This window comes from Heterodontus francisci, unplaced genomic scaffold (assembly GCF_036365525.1).
Source record: "Heterodontus francisci isolate sHetFra1 unplaced genomic scaffold, sHetFra1.hap1 HAP1_SCAFFOLD_188, whole genome shotgun sequence".
Classification (NCBI taxonomy): domain Eukaryota; kingdom Metazoa; phylum Chordata; class Chondrichthyes; order Heterodontiformes; family Heterodontidae; genus Heterodontus; species Heterodontus francisci.
The window spans coordinates 1,332,833-1,355,440 of NW_027140635.1; the positions used below are offsets into that span (position 1 = coordinate 1,332,833).

Here is a 22,608-nt window from a genome sequence, read left to right on the forward strand (position 1 = left end):
TGAAAACCCCACTCACACCTGGCAGGATCCTGATCCACTGTGAAACCCCATTCACATCTGGCAGGATCGTGATCCACTGTGAAAACCCATTCACATCTGGCAGGATTCTGATCCACTGTGAAACCCCATTCACATCTGGCAGGATTCTGATACACTGTGAAACCCCATACACACCTGGCAGGACCCTGATCCACTGTGAAAACCCCATACACACCTGGCAGGACCCTGATCCACTGTGAAAACCCCATTCACACCTGGCAGGATCCTGATACACTGTGAAACTCCCATACACATCTGGCAGGATCCTGATTCACTGTGAAACCCCCATACACACCTGGCAGGATCCTGATCCACTGTGAAACACCCATACACACCTGGCAGGATCCTGATAAACTATAAAACCCCCAAACACACCTGGCAGGATCCTGATAAACTGTAAAAATCCCATACATAGCTGGCAGGATCCTGATAAACTGTGAAAACCCCATACACACCTGGCAGGATCCTGATGCACTGTGAAAACCACATACACATCTCGCATGATCCTGATACACTGTGAAGCCCTATACACACCTGGCAGGATCCTGATACACTGTGAAACTCCCATCCACACCTGGCATGATCCTGATACACTGTGAAAACCCCATACACACCCGACAGGATCCTGATCCACTGTGAAAACCCATAAACACCTGGCAGGAGCCTGATCCACTGTGAAAACCCCATTCACACCTGGCAGGATACTGATACACTGTGAAAACCCCATACACACCTGGCAGGATCCTGATACACTGTGAAAACCCCATACACACCTGGCAGGATCCTGATAAACTGTGAAAACCCCATACACACCTGGCAGGATTCTGATACACTGTGAAAAGCCCAGACACACCTGGCAGGATCCTGATACACTGTGAAAACCCCAGACACACCTGGCAGGATCCTGATCCACTGTGAAAACCCCATTCACACCTGGCAGGATCCTGATCCACTGTGAAACCCCATACACACCTGTCAGGATCCTGATACACTGTGAAACCCCCATGCACACCTGGCAGGATCCTGATACACTGTGAAACCCCATACACACCTGACTGGATCCTGATCCCCTGTGGAAACCCCACATTCACCTGGCTGGATCCCGACTCACTGAAACCTAATACTAATCTGCTCCGTGCTGCACCGACACTGTGACTGCACCAGTGTAGAACTTGAGCCTGATGTTAAAGGCTGCCTGCAGTCCGAGGAATCAGTCCGACCACAATCTGTTTGGGTAGATGTGGTTCACAGCACAGAATAAGAGATCAGAAAGTGTTTGACTTGATTGAAGAAGCTGTACAGCTATCAACACAATAGAACATTAATCCCTGAAGGAATTTAAGAAAATCACAATGTTCCGAGACTATGAAGGTATTTGCTCGCTTCCCAATGGCAGTGAAAGAGAGTATCTTATTGAATTAGAAAAAAAAATGTCCTTCATTTGGAAGTATTTTTACACCCAATGTGATGACTGGTGGAAACATATCAATAATTTCTCAAATCTACAGAAAACCGAGACTAAATTGAAACAATAGATGATAATTATCCGTAGAACCGTTAAAAAGGATTATGAATGTTTTCTGCTCTGACATTGCACTGAGTCTAACAAGATTGTAATCAAAATATGAATGTAGGTGTAAAACTGCTGAAAAACCATTGACAATTTCTGAAACACAATTCATTGATCTGGGACAGGGAATGGCCATTTAGCTTCAATAAGTCTGACTGTGTGACGGAGCTGAGCCCACCTACCCTTCTTCTCATTGTATCCACAAAAACATCGTCACATGCCTCTAGGCCCCATTTAATACTGCCACTGTAGTGTCCTTCCCTGGTAACTATTCCCTGCTTTATTATCCTTTGGGTGAAAATAATATCCTGATGTCCCTTTTATTGCTTCTGACTTTCAATTTTCTCTGTTACTCATTATTTTGGTTAAGGTTGAGCCTGTTTCATGCACTAAATGTTGTGAATTCCTTTAAAACATTTCAATACTGATGTATCTTGCCCAAACAAAATACATCAAACCCCTTCACCCTTCCCTCAACCTAAACTCCTAACACCTTGAATCATCAATAAAGAGCGCATGGATGAATTACAACAATTGTTCATTCCTGTCTGGCGCAAAAATAAAACAGGAAGGGTGGCTCAACCGTGGCTTACAAAAGAAATTAGGGAAAGTATTAGATCCAAGGAGGAGAAATATAAAATGGCCAGAACAAGCAGCAAACCCCAGGATCGGGAGCAGTTTAGAATTCAATAAAGGAGGACAAAAGGATTGATAAAGAAGGGGAAAATAGAGTATGAGAGTATGCTTGCAGAGAACATAAAAACTGACTGTAAACGCTTCTATAGATATGTGAAGAGTAAAAGATTAATTAAGACAAATGTGGGTCCCTTACAGTCAGATATGTCAGAATTTATATAAAAGGGAAATACTGCCGATGATGGAAATCTGAAATATAAACAAGAAATGCTGGAAATACTCAGCAGGTCTGGCAGCATCTGTGCAGAGAGAAGCAGAGTTAACATTTCAGGTCAGAGACCCTTCTTCAGAACGGGGGAATTTATAATGGGGAACAAAGAAATGGCAGACCAATAAAATACATACTTTGGTTCTGTCTTCACAAAGGAGGACACTAATTCCTTCCCTGAAATGTTGGGGAACTGTCTGAAATCAGTATGAGTAGGGAAATGGTGTTGGGGAAATTGATGGGATTGAAGGCCGATAAATCCCCAGAGCCTGATAATCTACATCCCAGAATACTTAAGGAAGTGGCCCTAGAAATAGTAGATGCATTGCTGGTCATTTTTCAAAATTCTATAGACTCTGGAACAGTTCCAACAGATTGGAGTGTAGCTAATGTAACCCCACTATTTAAAAAAGGAAGTAGAGAGAAAACAGGGAATTATAGACCAGTTAGCCTGACGTTGGTAGTGGGGAAAATGCTAGAGTCCATTATAAAAGATGTAATAGCAGAGCACTTGGAAAACAATGACAGGATCGGACAAAGTCAACATGGATTTACGAAGGGGAAATCATGCTTGACAAATCTACTGGAATTATTTTGAGGATGTAACTAGTGGAATAGATAAGAGAGAACCAGTGGATATGGTATATTTGGACTTTCAGAAGCTTTCGATAAGGTCCCACATAAGAGATTAGCATGCAAAATTAAAGCACATGGGATTGGGGGTAAGGTACTGACATGGATAGAGAACTGGTTGGCAGTCCTGCTCAGGTCAGGACAAAAGTACCTGACCGAACCACCATGGACCCAAGTCCGACCCGGCCCGAGACCCTCCGATTTTGCCCCGAGCCCGATCCGACCCGAACTCGACACTGCCCAAGCCCGACCCGACCGTCCCTTTACTGACCATCCGACTGAGAAGCTCCACGAAGCTACAGCACGTGCGTGATGATGTCATAGTGACGTCACTCGCTCACTGCACAGATTCAGTTTCCTCCCTGACTCCCAGCTCGGGTAAGTTTTTAAAAAAAATTTCAATATTTACCAGCAGAGCACTTAACGTGTGTGTTCGGCCTGACCTGACCCGACCCGACTTGACCTGGACTCGGCCCAAACGCCGTACCCTGTCATCGTTTGGTCCCGTCAGGTTTGGGTCAGGTAGCAGGCCTCTAGTTGGCAGACAGGAAACAAAGAGTAGGAATAAACGGGTCCTTTTCCAAGTGGCAGGCAGTGACTAGTGGGGTAGCGCAGGGATCAGTGCTCGGACCCCAGCGGCGGCGCAGTGGTTAACACCGCAACCTCACAGCTTCGAGGACCCTGGTTCAATTCCGGGTACTGCCTGTGTGGAGTTTGCAAGTTCTCCCTGTGTCTGCGTGGGTTTCCTCCAGGTGCTCCGGTTTCCTCCCACATGCCAAAGACTTGCAGGTTGATAGTTTAATTGGCCATTATAAAATTGCCCCTAGTATAGGTAGGTGGTAGGGAAATATAGGGACAGGTGGGGATGTGGTAGGAATATGGAATTAGTGTAGGATTAGTATAAATGGGTGGTTGATGGTCAGCACAGACTCGGTGGGCCGAAGGGCCTGTTTCAGTGCTGTATCTCTAAACTATTCACAATATATATTCATGATATAGATGAGGGAATTCAATATAATATATTCAGGTTTGCAGATGACACAAAGCTGGGTGGGAGTGTGAGCTGTGAGGTGGATGCAGAGAAGCTCCAGTGTGATTTGGACAGATTGAGTGAGTGGGCAAATACATGGCAGATGCAGTATAATGTGGATAAATGTGAGGTTATCCACTTTGGCAAAAACAGAAAGGCAGATTATTATCTCAACGGCGATCGATTGGGAAAGGGGGAACCTGGGTGTCCTTGTGCACCAGTCGCTGAAAGTAAGCATGCAGGTGCAGCAGACAGTTAAGAAGGCAAATGGTATGTTGGCTTTCAGAGCAAGAGGATTTGAGTGCAGGAGCAAAGATGTCTTGCTGCAGAAAGAGAAGGTCATGGAAGCTCGTGAGTTCAAGGGAGGGAACAGCGATATCCTGGAGCATGTCAATATTACAAAGGAGGAGGTGTTGGAGGTTTTGAAGTGCATTAAGGTGGATACATCCCCAGGGCCTGACCAGGTGTATCCTAGGAAGCTATGGGATGCAAGGGAGGAGATTGCTGGGGCCCTGGCTGAGATTTTTGTATCATCGTTATCCACGGGTGAGGTACCGGAAGACTGGAGGATAACTAATGTTGTGCCTTTATTTAAGAAGGGCAGCAGGGATAAGCCAGGGAACTACAGGCCAGTGAGCCTTACATCAGTGGTGGGAAAGTTATTGGAAGGGAATCTGAGAGACAGGATTTATATGCATCTGGAAAGGCATGGTCTGATTAGGGATAGTCAGCATGGCTTTGTGCGTGGGAAATCATGTCTCACGAATTTGATTGAGGAAGTGACCAAGAGGATTGACGAGGGCAGGGCGATGGACTTTGTCTACATGGACTTTATCAAGGCCTTTGACAAGGTCCCGTTTGGTAGGCTGGTCCAGAAGGTTCGAACACATGGGATCCAGGGTGAGCTTCCAATTGGAAACAAAATTGGCTTGGTGATGGGAGGCAGAGGGTGGGAGTGGAGGGTTGTTTTTGAGATTGGAGGCTGGTGACCAGTGGTGTGCCGCAGGGATCGGTGCTGGGCCCTCTGTTATTTGTCATATATATTAATGACTTGGATGTGAATGTAAGGGACATGGTTAGTAAGTTCGCAGATGACACCAAAATTGGTGGTATAGTGGACAGTGAAGAAGGTTGTCTAAGGTTACAACAGGATATAGATCAACTGGGAAAGTGGCAAGGGATTGGCAAATGGAATTTAACGCAGACAAGTGCGAAGTGATGCATTTTGGGAAGTTAAACCAGGGCAGGACATATACAGTAAATGGCAGGGCCCTGGGGAGTGCTGTTGAGCAGAGAGACCTTGGGGTGCAAGTAAATAGTTCCCTGAAAGTGGCAACACAGGTAGACAGGGTGGTGAAGAAGGCGTATGGCATGCTTGCCTTCATCGGCCGAGGCATTGAGTACAAGAGTTGGGACGTCATGTTACAGTTGGACAGAACATTGGTTAGGCCACATTTGGAGTACTGTGTGCAGTTCTGGTTACCGCACTACAGGAAAGATGTGATTAAGCTAGAGAGGGTGCAGAAAAGATTCACAAGGATGTTGCCTGGTTTGGAGGACTTGAGTTAGAGAGTCATAGAGAGAAACAGCACTGAAACAGGCCCTTCGGCCCACCGAGTCTGTGCCGATCAACAACCACCCATTTATACTTATCCTACATTAATCCCATATTCCCATCATTCTCCTAACACCTACCTACACTAGGGGCAATTTACAATGGCCAATTTACCTATCAACCTGCAAGTCTTTGGCTGTGGGAGAAAACCGGAGCACCCGGCAGAAACCCACGCGGTCACAGGGAGAACTTGCAAATTCCGCACAGCAGTACCCAGAGCCGAACCCGAGTCGCTGGAGCTGTGAGGCTGCAGTGCTAACCACTGTGCCGCCCGAGAGATTGGATAGGCAGAGTCTGTTTTCCCTTGAGCGAAGGAGGCTGAGAGGGGACATGACAGAGGTATATAAAATTATGAGAGGCATAGATAGGGTAGATAGCCAGAATCTGTTTCCCATGGTAGGGGTGACTAAAACTAGAGGGCATAGATTTAAGGTGAAAGGGAGGAGGTTTAAAGGGGATCAAAGGGGTAAATTTTTCACACAAAGAATAGTGGGTATCTGGAATGAGCTGCCAGAGGAGGTGGTGGAGGCAGGAACAGTAGCAACATTTAAGAGGCATCTGGACAGGTACTTGAATGAGCAAAGTATAGAGGGATATGGAATTAATGCAGGCAGGTGGGATTAGTATAGATAGGCATTGTGGTCAGCTTGGACGTGGTGGGCCGAAGGGCCTGTTTCTATGCTGTATGACTCTATGACTCTAATTATACAAGGCCTTGGTGAGACCACATCTGGAGTATTGCGTGCAGTTTTGGTCTCCATATGTGTGGAAGGATGTTCTTGTTATGGAGGGAGTGCAGCAAAGGTTCACCAGACTGATTCCTGGGATGGCAGGACTGACGTATGAAGAGAGATTGGGTCGATCAGGCTTGTATTCGCTAGAGTTTAGAAGAATGAGAGGGGATCTCATAGAAACCTACAAAATTCTAACAGGACTGGACAGACGAGATGCAGGAAGGATGTTCCCGATGGCGGGGGAGTCCAGGACCAGGGGTCACAGTCTAAGGATAAGAGGTCAGCTATTTAGGACTGAGATGAGGAGGGATTTCTTCACCTAGAGAGTGGTGAACCTGTGGAATTCTCTACCACAGAAAGCAGTTGAGGCCAAATCATTAAATATATTCAAGAAAGAGTTAGATATAGTTCTTAGGGCTAAAGGGATCAAGGGATACGGGGAGAAAGAGGGAACAGGGTACTTAGTTTGGTGATCAGCCATGATCGTATTGAAGGGCCGAATGGCCTACTTTTGCTCCGATTTGTTTTCTATCTTTATGAATCCTCTCTGCACCTTCAGAATGGCAGTAACCTTTACCTATGACCATGTGACTGTAAAAGCGAACACAGTACGCCAGAGAACTTACCCAAGTCCTGAAACAATAGCAATGTATCTCCTGGCTGTTCAGAGTCTGTCCATCTCTCCGTCCACACAATACACCAGATAACCTGCTCAAGCTCTGATACAATAACTGTGCAATTTCTATTTACAGTTAGAGAGGTTTCAGAAGGTAATTTTACAGCTTAGGTCAAAGTCAGTTGAAGGAATGGTTGTTCTTCATAGAATGATGAAATTTGGGAACGTGGAAGAGGCAGAACTGGAGGTTAAAGACAAAGGTTTGGGGCGAGGCCATGGTGGGATCTGAAAACAAGAATGAGAATTTTTAAATCGAGGCATTGCCAGACCAGCAGCCAATGTTGGTCAGCGAGTACAGGGGTGATAGTTGAACGAGACTCAGTGTCAGTCGGATATGGGTAGTAGAGTTTAGTATGTGCTCAAGTTTATGGAGGGAGAAAGGTGGGAGGCTGGCCAGGAGAACATTGGAATAGCTGAGTCTAGAGGTCAGACATTGATTTTAGTTTAGTTTAGAGATACAGCACTGAAACAGGCCCTTCGGCCCACCGAGTCTGTGCCGACCATCAACTACCCATTTCTACTAATCCTACACTAATTCCATGTTCCTACCACATCCCCACCTGTCTCTATATTTCCCTACCACCTACCTATACTAGGGGCAATTTATAATGGCCAATTTACCTATCAACCTGCAAGTCTTTGGTGTGTGGGAGGAAACTGGAGCACCCGGAGGAAACCCACGCAGACACAGGGAGAACTTGCAAACTCCACACAGGCAGTACCCGGAATTGAACCCAGGTCGCTGGAGCTGTGAGGCTGCGGTGCTAACCACTACGCCACTGTGGGTTACAGCAGCAAATGAGCTGAGGAAGGGGCAGAGATGGGCGATATTATGGAGGTGGAAGTAAGTGTTCTTTGTACTCGGGAGGATATTTGGTCAGAAACTCAGTTATGAGTCAGATCAAATGCCACTTGGAACTTTTGTACATTCTGTCTGACCCTCTCCCAATGCACACAATATCCCAAATAATCTGTCCAAGGCCGAATACATTAACAATGTGACTCCTGACTGTTCACAAACTGAGCCCCTCCCACTGATATCCAATGACCTGTTTTGCATTTATACAGAAGGTAAGCACGACTGACAGTTTCACAGATTGATCCATTGGAACAAGGTGTCCAAACTTTTCGCGTTGGGGACCGTGAGATGAGAGTAACTGCCCGTGATATCAGGGCAGCGTTTGACCAATCAAGGAACCTTCGTGAAACTGGAGTGAACGGGAGTCGGGGGGAAAACTCTCTTCTGGTTAGAGTCGTACCTTGTCCAAAGGAAGATGGTTGTGGTATGTGGAGGTCAATGATCTCAGTCCCAGGACATCACTGCAGGCATTCCTCAGGGTAGTGCCCTCGGCGCAACCACCTTCATCAATGACCTTTCTTCAATCATAAGGTCAGAAGTGGGGATGTTCGCTGATGATTGCACAATGTTCAGCACCATTCGTGACTCAGATACTGAAGCTGTCCCTGTAGAAATGCAGCAAGACCTGGACAATATCCAGGCTTGGGTTGGTAAGTGGCAAGTAACATTCGCACCACACAAGTGCCAGACAATGATCATTTCCAACAAGAGTGAATTTAACCATCTACCCTTGACATTTAATGGCATTGCCATCGCTGAATCCCCCACTATCAACATCCATGGGGCTACCATTGACCAGAAATTGAACTGGAGTAGCCATATAAATACCGTGGCTACAAGAGCAGGTCAGAGGCTAGGAATCCTGCAGCGAGTAACTCGCCTCCTGATTCCGCAAAGCCTGTCCACCACCTACAAGGCACAAGTCAGGAGTGTGATGGAATACTCTCCACTTGCCTGGATGGGTGCAGCTCCAACAACACTCAAGAAGCTCGACACCATCCAGAAGAAAGCAGCCCACTCGATTGGCACCCCATCTACAAATATTCACTCCCTCCACCACTGACACACAGTGGCAGCAGTGTGTACCATCTACAAGATGCACTGCAGCGACACACCAAGGCTCCATAGACAGCACCTTCCAAACCCAAGACCTCCACCACATGGAAGAACAAGGGCAGCAGATGTAAGGGAACACCACCACCTGCAAGTTCCCCTCCAAGTCACACACCATCCTGACTTGGAACTACATCACCGTTCCTTCACTGTCGCTGGGTCAAAATCCTGGAACTCCCTTCCTAACAGCACTGTGGGTGTACCTCCCCCACATGGACTGCAGTGGTTCAAGAAGGCAGCTCACCACCACCTTCTCAACAGCAATAAATGCTCTCCAGCCAATGAAGCCCACATCCCAGAACTAAATAAAAAAAAATACAATTTTTATCTTGCATAGGGGACTAGCGCGACAGTTTCGGAAAGATAAAGGATTAAAAATGTATCTTGCTAGTAATCAAAACACAAATGTACATTTTTGTGAATGATTTTAAATGAGCAGGCTAATTTATTGACTTACTTTCTCTTCACTATGTCAGACACTGATTTAATGAGATACCTGGCATTTTTCTGCTTGCACGAGTAGTCAGTGTTTGCCCGCACGCTTGTTATCGTGATGTGGAGCATTCCACATAGATGTTCATCTGTCAGGAGTGATCTTCATTGCCCCTTTGTGTCCCCACCCCCCGCCACACTCTGCATCTCCCCTGTCTGCGTTCTCTCCCGCGTTCCCCCCTTTGCGTCACTCTCCCCACTCTGTGTCTGTCCACTGTGTCTGTCTGCCTGTGTGTGTCCCTCGTGTGTGTGTGTGTGTCCTGTGTGTCCCTCGTGTGTGTGTGTGTGTGTCCCTCGTGTGTGTGTCCTGTGTGTCTGTGTGTGTGTGTCCTGTATGTCTCTGTGTGTGTGTCCCGTGTGTGTGTGTGAGTCCCGTGTGTGCGTGTGTGTGTCCCGTGTGTGTGTGTGTGTGTCCCATGTGTGTCTCTCGTGTGTGTGTGTGTCCCTCGTGCGTGCGTGTGTGTGTGTCCCCCTCGTGCGTGTGTGTGTGTGTGTCCCCCTCGTGTGTGTGTGTGTCCCCCTCGTGTGTGTGTCCCCCTCGTGTGTGTGTGTCCCTCGTGTGTGTGTGTGTGTGTGTCCCCCTCGTGTGTGTGTGTGTCCCCCTCGTGTGTGTGTGTGTGTCCCTCGTGTGTGTGTGTGTGTGTGTGTGTCCCTCGTGTGTGTGTGTGTGTGTGTGTGTGTGTGTGTGCGTGTCCCTCGTGTGTGTGTGTGTGTGTGCGTGTCCCTCGTGTGTGTGTGTGTGTGTGCGTGTCCCTCGTGTGCGTGTCCCTCGTGTGTGTGTGCGTGTCCCTCGTGTGTGTGCGTGTCCCTCGTGTGTGTGCGTGTCCCTCGTGTGTGTGTGTGTGTCCCTCGTGTGTGTGTGTGTGTCCCTCGTGTGTGTGTGTGTGTCCCACGTGTGTGTGTGTGTGTCCCACGTGTGTGTGTGTGTGTGTCCCTCGTGTGTGTGTGTGTCCCTCGTGTGTGTGTGTGTCCCGTGTGTGTGTGTGTCCCGTGTGTGTGTGTCCCGTGTGTGTGTGTCCCGTGTGTGTGTCCCGTGTGTGTGTCCCGTGTGTGTGTCCCGTGTGTGTGTCCCTCGTGTGTGTCCCTCGTGTGTGTGTGTGTCCCATGTGTGTGTGTGTGTGTGTGTGTGTGTGTGTGTCCCATGTGTGTGTGTGTGTGTCCCATGTGTGTGTGTGTGTGTCCCATGTGTGTGTGTGTGTGTCCCTTGTGTGTGTGTGTGTCCCTCGTCTGTGTGTGTGTCCCTCGTCTGTGTGTGTGTCCCATGTCTGTGTGTGTGTCCCATGTGTGTGTGTGTGTGTCCCATGTGTGTGTGTGTGTGTCCCGTGTGTGTGTCCCGTGTGTGTGTCCCGTGTGTGTGTCCCGTGTGTGTGTCCCTCGTGTGTGTCCCTCGTGTGTGTGTGTGTCCCATGTGTGTGTGTGTGTGTGTGTGTCCCATGTGTGTGTGTGTGTGTCCCTTGTGTGTGTGTGTGCCCCTCGTGTGTGTGTGTGTGTGTCCCTCGTGTCTGTGTATGTGTGTCCCGTGTGTGTGTGTGTGTCCCTCGTGTGTGTGTGTGTGTGTGTGTGTGTGTGTGTCCCATGTGTGTCCCTCGTGTGTGTGTCCCTCGTGTGTGTGTCCCTCGTGTGTGTGTCCCTCGTGTGTGTGTGTGTGTCCCTCGTGTGTCCCTCGTGTGTGTGTGTCCCTCGTGTGTGTGTGTGTGTGTGTCCCTCGTGTGTCCCTCGTGTGTGTGTGTGTCCCTCGTGTGTGTGTGTGTCCCACGTGTGTGTGTGTGTCCCACGTGTGTGTCCCTCGTGTGTGTGTCCCATGTGTGTGTGTGTGTGTGCCCCATGTGTGTGTGTGTGGGTCCAGTGTGTGTGTGTCCCATGTGTGTGTGTGTGTGTGCCCCATGTGTGTGTGTGTGGGTCCAGTGTGTGTGTGTCCCATGTGGTGTGTGTGTGTGTCCCATGTGGTGTGTGTGTGTGTCCCTCGTGTGTGTGTGTGTGTCCCTCGTGTGTGTGTGTGTGTCCCTCGTGTGTGTGTGTGTGTCCCACGTGTGTGTGTGTGTGTGTGTGTCCCACGTGTGTGTGTGTGTGTGTGTGTGTGTGTGTGTCCCATGTGTGTGTGTGTGTGTGTCCCATGTGTGTGTGTGTGTGTGCCCCATGTGTGTGTGTGTGTGTCCATTGTGTGTGTGTGTGTCCCGTGTGGTGTGTGTGTCTGTCCCGTGTGGTGTGTGTGTGTGTCCCTCGTGTGTGTGTGTGTCCCTCGTGTGTGTGTGTGTCCCTCGTGTGTGTGTGTGTCCCTCGTGTGTGTGTGTGTCCCTCGTGTGTGTGTGTCCCTCGTGTGTGTGTGTCCCTCGTGTGTGTGTGTGTCCCATGTGTTTGTGTGTGTCCCTCGTGTGTGTGTGCCCCTCGTGTGTGTGTGCCCCTCGTGTGTGTGTGCGTCCCGTGTGTGTGTGTGTCCCATGTGTGTGTCCCTCGTGAGTGTGTGCGTGTGTCCCTCGTGTGTATGTGTGTGTGTGTCCCTCGTGTGTGTGTGTCCGTCATGTGTGTGTGCCCCTCGTGTGTGTGTGCCCCTCGTGTGTGTGTGTCCCTCGTGTGTGTGTGTGTGTGTGTGTCCCTCGTGTGTGTGTGTGTGTGTCCCTCGTGTGTGTGTGTGTGTGTGTGTGTCCCTCGTGTGTGTGTGTCCCTCATGTGTGTGTGTCCCCCGTGTCTGTGTCTGTGTGTCCCTCGTGTGTGTGTGTCCCTCGTGTGTGTGTGTGTCTGTGTGTGTCCCTCGTGTGTGTGTCCCTCGTGTGTGTGTCCCTCGTGTGTGTGTCCCTCGTGTGTGTGTCCCTCGTGTGTGTGTGTGTCTGTGTGTGTGTGTCTGTGTGTGTGTGTGTGTGTGTGTGTGTGTGTGTGTCCCTCGTGTGTGTGTGTGTCTGTGTGTGTGTGTGTCCCTTGTGTCTGTGTGTGTGTGCCCCTCGTGTGTGTGTGTGTCCCGTGTCTGTGTCTGTGTGTCCCTCGTGTCTGTGTGTCCCTCGTGTCTGTGTGTCCCTCGTGTCTGTGTGTCCCTCGTGTGTCTGTGTGTCCCTCGTCTGTGTGTCCCTCGTGTGTGTGTGTGTGTGTGTGTCCCTCATCTGTGTGTGTGTCCCTCATCTGTGTGTGTGTCCCTCATCTGTGTGTGTGTCCCTCGTCTGTGTGTGTGTCCCTCGTCTGTGTGTGTGTGTCCCTCGTGTGTGTGTGTGTGTGTGAGTGTGTGTGTGTGTGAGTGTGTGTGTGTGTGAGTGTGTGTGTGTGTGTCCCTTGCGTCTGTGTGTGTGTGTCCCTTGCGTCTGTGTGTGTGTGTCCCTTGCGTCTGTGTGTGTGTCTCCCTCGTGTGTGTGTGTGTGTGTGTGTCCCCATGTCTGTGTCTGTGTGTCCCTCGTGTCTGTGTCCCTCGTGTGTGTTTGTGTGTCCCTCGTGTGTGTGTCCCTCGTGTGTCTGTGTGTCCCTCGTCTGTGTGTCCCTCGTGTGTCTGTGTGTCCCTCATCTGTGTGTCCCTCGTGTGTGTGTGTCCCTCGTCTGTGTGTGTGTGTGTGTGTGTGTGTCCCTCGTCTGTGTGTGTGTGTGTGTGTGTGTGTGTGTGTGTGTGTCCCTCGTCTGTGTGTGTGTGTGTGTGTCCCTCATCTGTGTGTGTGTGTGTGTGTCCCTCGTCTGTGTGTGTGTGTCCCTCGTCTGTGTGTGTGTGTCCCTCGTCTGTGTGTGTGTGTGTCCCTCGTCTGTGTGTGTGTGTGTCCCTCGTCTGTGTGTGTGTATCCCTCGACTGTGTGTGTCCCTCGTCTGTGTGTGTGGTGTGTGTGTGTGTGTGTCCCGTGTCTGTGTCTGTGCGTCCCTCGTGTGTGTGTGTGTGTGTCCCTCGTCTGTGTGTCCCTCGTGTGTCCCTCGTCTGTGTGTGTCCCTCGTCTGCGTGCGTGTGTGTGTGTCCCTCGTCTGTGTGTGTGTGTGTGTGTCCCTCGTCTGTGTGTGTGTGTGTGTGTCCCTCGTGTGTGTGTGTGTGTCCCGTGTGGTGTGTGTGTGTGTGTCCCGTGTGGTGTGTGTGTGTGTCCCTCGTGTGTGTGTGTGTCCCTCGTGTGTGTGTGTGTCCCTCGTGTGTGTGTGTGTCCCTCGTGTGTGTGTGTGCCCCTCGTGTGTGTGTGCGTCCCGTGTGTGTGTGTGTGTCCCATGTGTGTGTCCCTCGTGAGTGTGTGCGTGTGTCCCTCGTGTGTATGTGTGTGTGTGTCCCTCGTGTGTGTGTGTCCCTCGTGTGTGTGTGTCCCTCGTGTGTGTGTGCCCCTCGTATGTGTGTGCCCCTCGTGTGTGTGTCCCTCGTGTGTGTGTGTGTGTCCCTCGTGTGTGTGTGTGTCTGTGTGTGTGTGTCCCTTGTGTCTGTGTGTGTGTGCCCCTCGTGTGTGTGTGTCCCCCGTGTCTCTGTCTGTGTGTCCCTCGTGTCTGTGTGTACCTCGTGTGTGTGTCCCTCGTGTGTGTGTCCCTCGTGTGTGTGTGTGTGTGTGTGTGTGTGTGTGTGTGTGTGTGTGTGTGTGTCCCTCGTGTGTGTGTGTGTCTGTGTGTGTGTGTGTCCCTTGTGTCTGTGTGTGTGTGCCCCTCGTGTGTGTGTGTGTCCCGTGTCTGTGTCTGTGTGTCCCTCGTGTCTGTGTGTCCCTCGTGTCTGTGTGTCCCTCGTGTCTGTGTGTCCCTCGTGTGTCTGTGTGTCCCTCGTCTGTGTGTCCCTCGTGTGTGTGTGTGTGTGTGTGTCCCTCATCTGTGTGTGTGTCCCTCATCTGTGTGTGTGTCCCTCATCTGTGTGTGTGTCCCTCGTCTGTGTGTGTGTGTGTCCCTCGTGTGTGTGTGTGTGTGTGTGTGTGAGTGTGTGTGTGAGTGTGTGTGTGTGTGAGTGTGTGTGTGTGTGTCCCTTGCGTCTGTGTGTGTGTGTCCCTTGCGTCTGTGTGTGTGTCTCCCTCGTGTGTGCGTGTGTGTGTGTCCCCATGTCTGTGTCTGTGTGTCCCTCGTGTCTGTGTCCCTCGTGTGTGTTTGTGTGTCCCTCGTGTGTGTGTCCCTCGTGTGTCTGTGTGTCCCTCGTCTGTGTGTCCCTCGTGTGTCTGTGTGTCCCTCATCTGTGTGTCCCTCGTGTGTGTGTGTCCCTCGTCTGTGTGTGTGTGTGTGTGTGTGTGTGTGTCCCTCGTCTGTGTGTGTGTGTGTGTGTGTGTGTGTGTGTGTGTGTGTGTGTGTGTGTCCCTCGTCTGTGTGTGTGTGTGTGTGTCCCTCGTCTGTGTGTGTGTGTGTGTGTCCCTCGTCTGTGTGTGTGTGTGTCCCTCGTCTGTGTGTGTGTGTCCCTCGTCTGTGTGTGTGTGTCCCTCGTCTGTGTGTGTGTGTGTCCCTCGTCTGTGTGTGTGTGTGTCCCTCGTCTGTGTGTGTGTATCCCTCGACTGTGTGTGTCCCTCGTCTGTGTGTGTGGTGTGTGTGTGTGTGTGTCCCGTGTCTGTGTCTGTGCGTCCCTCGTGTGTGTGTGTGTGTGTGTGTGTGTGTGTGTGTGTGTCCCTCGTCTGTGTGTCCCTCGTGTGTCCCTCGTCTGTGTGTGTCCCTCGTCTGCGTGCGTGTGTGTGTGTCCCTCGTCTGTGTGTGTGTGTGTGTGTCCCTCGTGTGTGTGTGTGTGTCCCGTGTGGTGTGTGTGTGTGTGTCCCGTGTGGTGTGTGTGTGTGTCCCTCGTGTGTGTGTGTGTCCCTCGTGTGTGTGTGTGTCCCTCGTGTGTGTGTGTGTCCCTCGTGTTTGTGTGTGCCCCTCGTGTGTGTGTGTGCCCCTCGTGTGTGTGTGCGTCCCGTGTGTGTGTGTGTGTCCCATGTGTGTGTCCCTCGTGAGTGTGTGCGTGTGTCCCTCGTGTGTATGTGTGTGTGTGTCCCTCGTGTGTGTGTGTCCCTCGTGTGTGTGTGCCCCTCGTGTGTGTGTGCCCCTCGTGTGTGTGTGTCCCTCGTGTGTGTGTGTGTCTGTGTGTGTGTGTCCCTTGTGTCTGTGTGTGTGTGCCCCTCGTGTGTGTGTGTCCCCCGTGTCTCTGTCTGTGTGTCCCTCGTGTCTGTGTGTCCCTCGTGTGTGTGTCCCTCGTGTGTGTGTCCCTCGTGTGTGTGTCCCTCGTGTGTGTGTGTGTCTGTGTGTGTGTGTCTGTGTGTGTCCCTCGTGTGTGTGTGTCCCTCGTGTGTGTGTGTCCCTCGTGTGTGTGTGTGTGTGTGTGTGTGTGTGTGTGTCCCTCGTGTGTGTGTGTGTCTGTGTGTGTGTGTGTCCCTTGTGTCTGTGTGTGTGTGCCTTTCGTGTGTGTGTGTCCCCCGTGTCTGTGTCTGTGTCTGTGTGTCCCCCGTGTCTGTGTCTGTGTGTCCCTCGTGTCTGTGTGTCCCTCGTGTGTCTGTGTGTCCCTCGTCTGTGTGTACCTCGTGTGTGTGTGTGTGTGTGTGTCCCTCGTCTGTGTGTGTCCCTCGACTGTGTGTGTGTGTGTGTCCCTCGTGTGTGTGTGTGTCCCTTGCGTCTGTGTGTGTGTCTCCCTCGTGTGTGTGTGTGTGTCCCCATGTCTGTGTCTGTGTGTCCCTCGTGTCTGTGTCCCTCGTGTGTGTTTGAGTGTCCCTCGTGTGTGTGTCCCTCGTGTGTCTGTGTGTCCCTCGTCTGTGTGTCCCTCGTGTGTCTGTGTGTCCCTCATCTGTGTGTCCCTCGTGTGTGTGTGTCCCTCGTCTGTGTGTGTGTGTGTCCCTCGTCTGTGTGTGTGTGTGTGTGTGTGTGTGTGTCCCTCGTCTGTGTGTGTGTGTGTCCCTCGTCTGTGTGTGTGTGTGTCCCTCGTCTATGTGTGTGTGTGTCCCTCGTCTATGTGTGTGTGTGTCCCTCGTCTGTGTGTGTGTGTGTCCCTCGACTGTGTGTGTGTGTCCCTCGACTGTGTGTGTCCCTCGTCTGTGTGTGTGGTGTGTGTGTGTGTGTGTCCCGTGTCTGTGTCTGTGCGTCCCTCGTGTGTGTGTGTGTGTCCCTCGTGTGTGTGTGTGTGTGTGTGTGTGTCCCTCGTCTGTGTGTCCCTCGTCTGTGTGTGTCTCTCGTCTGCGTGTGTGTGTGTGTGTCCCTCGTCTGTGTGTGTGTGTGTGTGTGTGTGTCCCTCGTCTGTGTGTGTGTGTGTCCCTCGTGTGTCCCTCGTCTGTGTGTGTCCCTCGTCTGTGTGTGTGTGTGTGTCCCGCGTCTGTGTGTGTGTGTGTGTGTGTGTGTGTCCCTCGTCTGTGTGTGTGTGTGTCCCTCGTCTGTGTGTGTGTGTGTCCCTCGTGTGAGTGTGTGTGTCCCTCGTCTGTGTGTGTGTCCCTCGTCTGTCTGTGTTCCTCGACTGTGTATGTCCCTCGCCTGTGTGTGTGTGTGTCCCTCGCCTGTGTGTGTGTGTGTCCCTCGCCTGTGTGTGTGTGTGTCCCTCGCCTGTGTGTGTGTGTGTGTCCCTCGCCTGTGTGTGTGTGTGTCCCTCTTCTGTGTGTGTGTGTGTCCCTCGTCTGTGTGTGTGTGCCCCTCGTGTGTGTGTGCCCCTCGTGTGTGTGTGTCCCTCGTGTGTGTGTGTCCCATGTGTGTGTGTGTGTGTGTCCCATGTGTGTGTCCCTCGTGTGTGTGTGCGTGTGTCCCTTGTGTGTATGTGTGTGTGTCCCTCGTGTGTGCCCCTCGTGTGTGCCCCTCGTGTGTGCCCCTCGCGTGTGCCCCTCGCGTGTGTGCCCCTCGCGTGTGTGCCCCTCGCGTGTGTGCCCCTCGCGTGTGTGTCCCTCGCGCGTGTGTCCCTCGTGTGTGTGTGTGTGTGTGTGTCCCTCGTGTGTGTGTCTGTGTGTGTGTGTCCCTTTTGTCTGTGTGTGTGTGTCCCTCGTGTGTGTGTGTGTGTCTGTGTGTGTGTGTCCCCCGTGCCTGTGTCTGTGTGTCCCTCACGTGTGTGTGTGTGTCCCTCACGTGTGTGTGTGTGTGTGTGTGTCCCTCGTCTGTGTGTCCCTCGTGTGTCTGTGTGTCCATCGTCTGTGTGTCCCTCGTGTGTGTGTGTGTGTGTCCCTCGTCTGTGTGTGTGTGTGTGTGTGTGTCCCTCGTCTGTGTGTGTGTGTCCCTCGTCTGTGTGTGTGTGTCCCTCGTCTGTGTGTGTGTCCCTCGTCTGTGTGTGTGTGTGTGTGTGTGTGTGTCCCTCGTCTGTGTGTGTGTGTGTCCCTCGTGTGTCTGTGTGTGTTCCTCGACTGTGTGTGTCCCTCGTCTGTCTGTGTGTGTGTGTGTGTCCCTCGTCTGTGTGTGTGTGTCCCTCGTCTGTGTGTGTGTGTGTCCCTCGTCTGTGTGTGTGTCCCTCGTGTGTCTGTGTGTGTGTGTCCCTCGACTGTGTGTGTCCCTCGACTGTGTGTGTCCCTTGTCTGTGTGTGTGTGTCCCTTGTCTGTGTGTGTGTGTCTATGTGTGTCCCTCGTGTGTGTGTGTGTGTCCCTCGTCTGTGTGTGCGTGTGTGTGTGTGTCCCTCGTCTGTGTGTGTGTGTCCCTCGTCTGTGTGTGTGTGTCCCTCGTCTGTGTGTGTGTGTGTGTGTGTCCCTCATCTGTGTGTGTGTGTGTCCCTCGTCTGTGTGTGTGTGTGTCCCTCGTCTGTGTGTGTGTCCCTCGTCTGTGTGTGTGTCCCTCGTGTGTCTGTGTGTGTGTGTCCCTCGACTGTGTGTGTCCCTCGACTGTGTGAGTCCCTCGTCTGTGTGTGTGTGTGTTTCCCTCGTCTGTGTGTGTGTGTGTCCCTTGTCTGTGTGTGTGTGTCTGTGTATGTGTGTCCCTCATCTGTGTCTGTCTGTTCCCTCTGTGTGTGTGTGTGCGTGTGTGTGTGTCCCCTCTGTGTGCGTGTGCGCGTCTGTGTAAGAGTCCTGTCTGTATGTTTGTGTGTCCTGTCTGTATGTTTGTGTGTGTATGTCCCCACTGCGTGTGTGTGTCCTCTTTGTGCATTTGTGTATCCCCTTCTGTGTGCGTGCGTGTGTGTGTGTCCCCTGTGTGTGATGTATGTATCTGTGTGTGTGTCCCCTCTGTGTGCGTGTGCGCGTCTGTGTAAGAGACCTGTCTGTATGTTTGTGTGTCCTGTCTGTATGTTTGTGTGTGTATGTCCCCACTGTGTGTGTGTGTCCGCTATGTGCGTTTGTGTATCCCCTCTGTGTGTGCATGCGTCCCTTCTGTGTGCGTGCGTGTGTGTGTGTCCCCTGTGTGTGATGTATGTATCTGTGTGTGTGTCCCCTCTGTGTGCGTGTGTGTCTGTGTATGTGTCCTGTCTGTATGTTTGTGTGTCATGTGTGTGTGTGCGCATGTGCATGTGTCCCCACTCTGTGTGTGTGTGTGTGTGTGTGTGTGTGTGTGTGTCCCCTCTGTGTGTGTCTGTGTATGTGTCCTGTCTGTATGTTTGTGTGTCATGTGTGTGTGTGCATGTGTCCCCACTCTGTGTGTGTGTGTGTGTGTGTCCCCTCTGTGTGCGTCTGTGTATGTGTCCTGTCTGTATGTTTGTGTGTGCGCGTATGTGTGTCTCCCCACTGCGTGTGTGTCCTCTATGTGCGTTTGTGTATCCCCTCTGTGTGCGTGCATCCCCTCTGTGCGTGTGCGTCCCTTCTGTGTGTGTGTGTATCCCCTCTGTGTGCATGTGTGTATCTGTGTGTGTGACCCCTCTGTGTGCGTGTGTGTTTGGGTATGTGTCCTGTCTGTATGTTTGTGTGTTCTGTGTGTGTGTGTGCGCGCATGTGCATGTGTCCCCACTCTGTGTGTGTGTGTGTCTCTCCTCTGTGTGTTGTGCGTGCGCCCATCTGTGCGGGCCCCACCCTGACTGCACCACCTGCCTATGTGCGCCCTCCACCCCCTCTGAGCGCCCCCACCCCCTCCCCCCAACCCTCTACGTGTCTCGCCCCTCCCCCACCCCCATGCCCACTTCTCTCTCTCTCTCTCGCTCTGTTTCCCTCCCCTCTCTCTGTCTATCTCCCCCTTTCACTCTTACCCTCTCTGTCCTCCTTTTTCTCTCTCTGTCAGCTGCAGAGAGTGAGAATGCTCAGTTGATGTTTTTTCAGTGTATTTAAAAAATCGAAAGTCTGTTACACGCTGACAGGTGCTGACAGTGGGAACTGCAGTTTCCCAACTTCGGACAGATTTGGGGCTTTCCAGTGGGTACTGACTGTATTTTTAAAAAGCCCACCAGAAAACCACAAACTTGTCCGATGTTGGGAAACCACAGTTCCCACTGTCAGCTTCGAAACTGACTTGGGATTTTTTTTTTTTTAAAGCTGGTCTGCAGGAAGAAGCCAGTGCAGAATTTCTCAACTCCAGTCACAGATTCCTGGTGAGGATGAGGAACAGCCTGGTCTAGTTTACATCTACAGGCTGGATGGAAACCATTGGTGGGTCAGATCCTGGCCCAGGGGCTGTATGTTGGATAACGCTGCACTAGAACATCTTGTGTCATAAAACCTGTTAGTTAGAGATACAGCACTGAAACAGGCCCTTCGGCCCACCGAGTCTGTGCCGACCATCAACCACCCATTTATCCTAATCCTACATTCCTACCACATCCCCACCTGTTCCTATATTTCCCTACCACCTACCTATACTAGGGGCAATTTTTATAATGGCCAATTTACCTATCAACCTGCAAGTCTTTGGCTGTGGGAGGAAACCGGAGCACCCGGAGGAAACCCACGCCGACACAGGGAGAACTTGCAAACTCCACACAGGCAGTACCCGGAATTGAACCCGGGTCGCTGGAGCTATGAGGCTGCAGTGCTAACCACTGCGCCACTGTGCCGCCCACCATGTGTCGATTTGTATTGAGATGCCTGTTGTATGGGGTAGACTGGATAGTATTAAGCATCAGAGGGAAAATATCACCACCTTCGAAGAGTCCACGTTCAGCAATTATTCGAATCAAGTGAGAATTTTTCACTTTCAAGCAGGGTTTACCATTTACAGGGTTTTAATTTCTACACACATCTCTATCTAAGCTGTTAATTAAATCACAATATTTCACTGAATAATAAAATGATACCGTAAAGCTGTTTTTAAGTCATTGCAACTGACATTGAGAACCGCTTTCTGTCTGTTCTATTTGAAGATGTTCAACAGAAACACAAGGAAACACTCCGGATACAAACTGAGTCACTGAGAGTGAACACTATCCTAATAAAGGAGAAGGTTAAAATGTTCCAGCTGGTTGATCGATACACTGAGCTAACGGTCATTTCTACTGTTCGAGATCAGACACTTGTAGAACATAAGCTGCTGGCAAGAGGCCGAGACCATGAAGACTGCAGAGAGAAACATCTCCAGAGAGAACTGGAAAAAATCCAAACTGATCAGTTGTTCCAGAGCAGTTTTTCCCAAAGAAAATCCAAATCTGGGAGTTTAGCAGTGGTGCGTGGAGTCCCGGGAATTGGAAAGACAACATTGGTACAAAAGATTGTTTATGACTGGGCCACTGGGAAAATATACCCAAAATTTCAATTTGTTTTCAGTTTTAAATTCCGTGAGTTGAACGCTATTAACTGTAGAATAAACCTGAGGAAACTAATACTGGATCTGTATCCTTACTTTGAGAATCTTCTGGGAGAGCTCTGGAAGAACCCAGAGGGATTACTGTTTATATTCGATGGTTTGGATGAATTCAAGGACAGGTTCGATTTTGCTGACAATCGGAGAAATACAGAAGCTCAGTCCATGTGTACAGATCCCGAATGCTGGTGTGAAGTGTCTGACATTGTGTACAGTTTAATACAGCACAAGCTGCTCCCAGGTTGTTCAGTGCTAGTGACCAGCCGTCCCACTGCTTTACATTTATTGGAAAAGGCTGAGATCAGTGTCTGGGCTGAAATCCTGGGATTTGTTGGTGATGAACGGAAGGAATATTTCAACAAGTTTTTTGAAGATCGGACGGTGGCAGCAGCTGTTTTCAAACACGTGGAGGAGAACGAGATCCTGTACACCATGTGTTACAACCCTTCATACTGCTGGATTCTCTGTCTGTCACTGGGTCCCTTCTTTACACAAAGAGACAGGAAACAGCAGCAAGTTCCCAAGACCATCACCCAAGTATATTCTTATTATATTTATAACATTCTGAAAAACCATGGCCGAGAGATTGAAAGCCCTTGTGATGTATTACTAAAGATTGGTCAGATGGCCTACACAGGAGTCTCTGAGAAGAAGATTGTGTTTAGAAATGAAGATTTGATCGAGTACAGTCTGCAACCTTCCCACTTCCTGTCTGGGTTCATAATGGAACTTTTGGAGAGAGATGATTCTGTTCAGAGGGTGGTTTACACATTCACACACCTCACCATCCAAGAGTTTGTAGCCGCAATCGCACAATTCTTGACTCCTGATCCCGGGAACATCCCGAAACTCCTGAATGAAGCCCACAGCAAGGAGGATGGGAGGTTTGAGATATTTCTCCGTTTTGTTGCTGGTCTCACCTCCTCACACTCAGCTCAGCCCCTACAGGAGGTTCTGGGTCCATTTTCTCATCAAACAACCTGCCAAGTGATTGACTGGGTGAAGGAGAAGATTGAAGGACAAATTGGAAACACAGAGGGTAAAAGAAACCTCCTGAACACATTGTACTACCTGTTTGAGTCTAAGAATAAAGCACTGGTTCAGGCCACAGTCGGATCGGTGGAAATACTTACATTTCGTGGATTGGACCTGAAAACAATTGACTGTGCGGTCCTGTCTCATGTCATTGCACTCTGTGATACAATAAAAGAATTTGATCTGGAGTCCTGCAACATACAGTTTGAAGGACTCCAGCGGCTGAGACCTTCACTTCACAAATGCCAGGTGTTGAGGTAATTATTTATTTGTCTCCAACTGTTGGATGAATTGTAGAACAAAGAACAGTACAGCACAGGAACAGGCCATTCGGCCCTCCAAGCCTGCGCCGATCATAATGTCTGTCTAAGCTAAAACCTTCTGCACTTCCGAGGTCCGTATCCCTCTATTCCCATCCTATTCATGTAT

At 50.6% G+C, this 22,608-nt stretch overlaps 1 protein-coding gene across 1 annotated transcript in view; it reads left to right on the forward strand.

The window, feature by feature from the left end:
• LOC137360363 (NACHT, LRR and PYD domains-containing protein 3-like) overlaps window positions 1-22,608 on the forward strand; it is a 212,729-nt gene that overhangs the window by 180,226 nt on the left and 9,895 nt on the right. Inside the window, exons 3-4 of the mRNA XM_068025826.1 lie at window positions 19,884-19,939; window positions 20,708-22,436. Coding sequence (XP_067881927.1) covers window positions 19,884-19,939; window positions 20,708-22,436 — 1,785 coding nt within the window. The remainder of the gene's footprint in view (window positions 1-19,883; window positions 19,940-20,707; window positions 22,437-22,608) is intronic.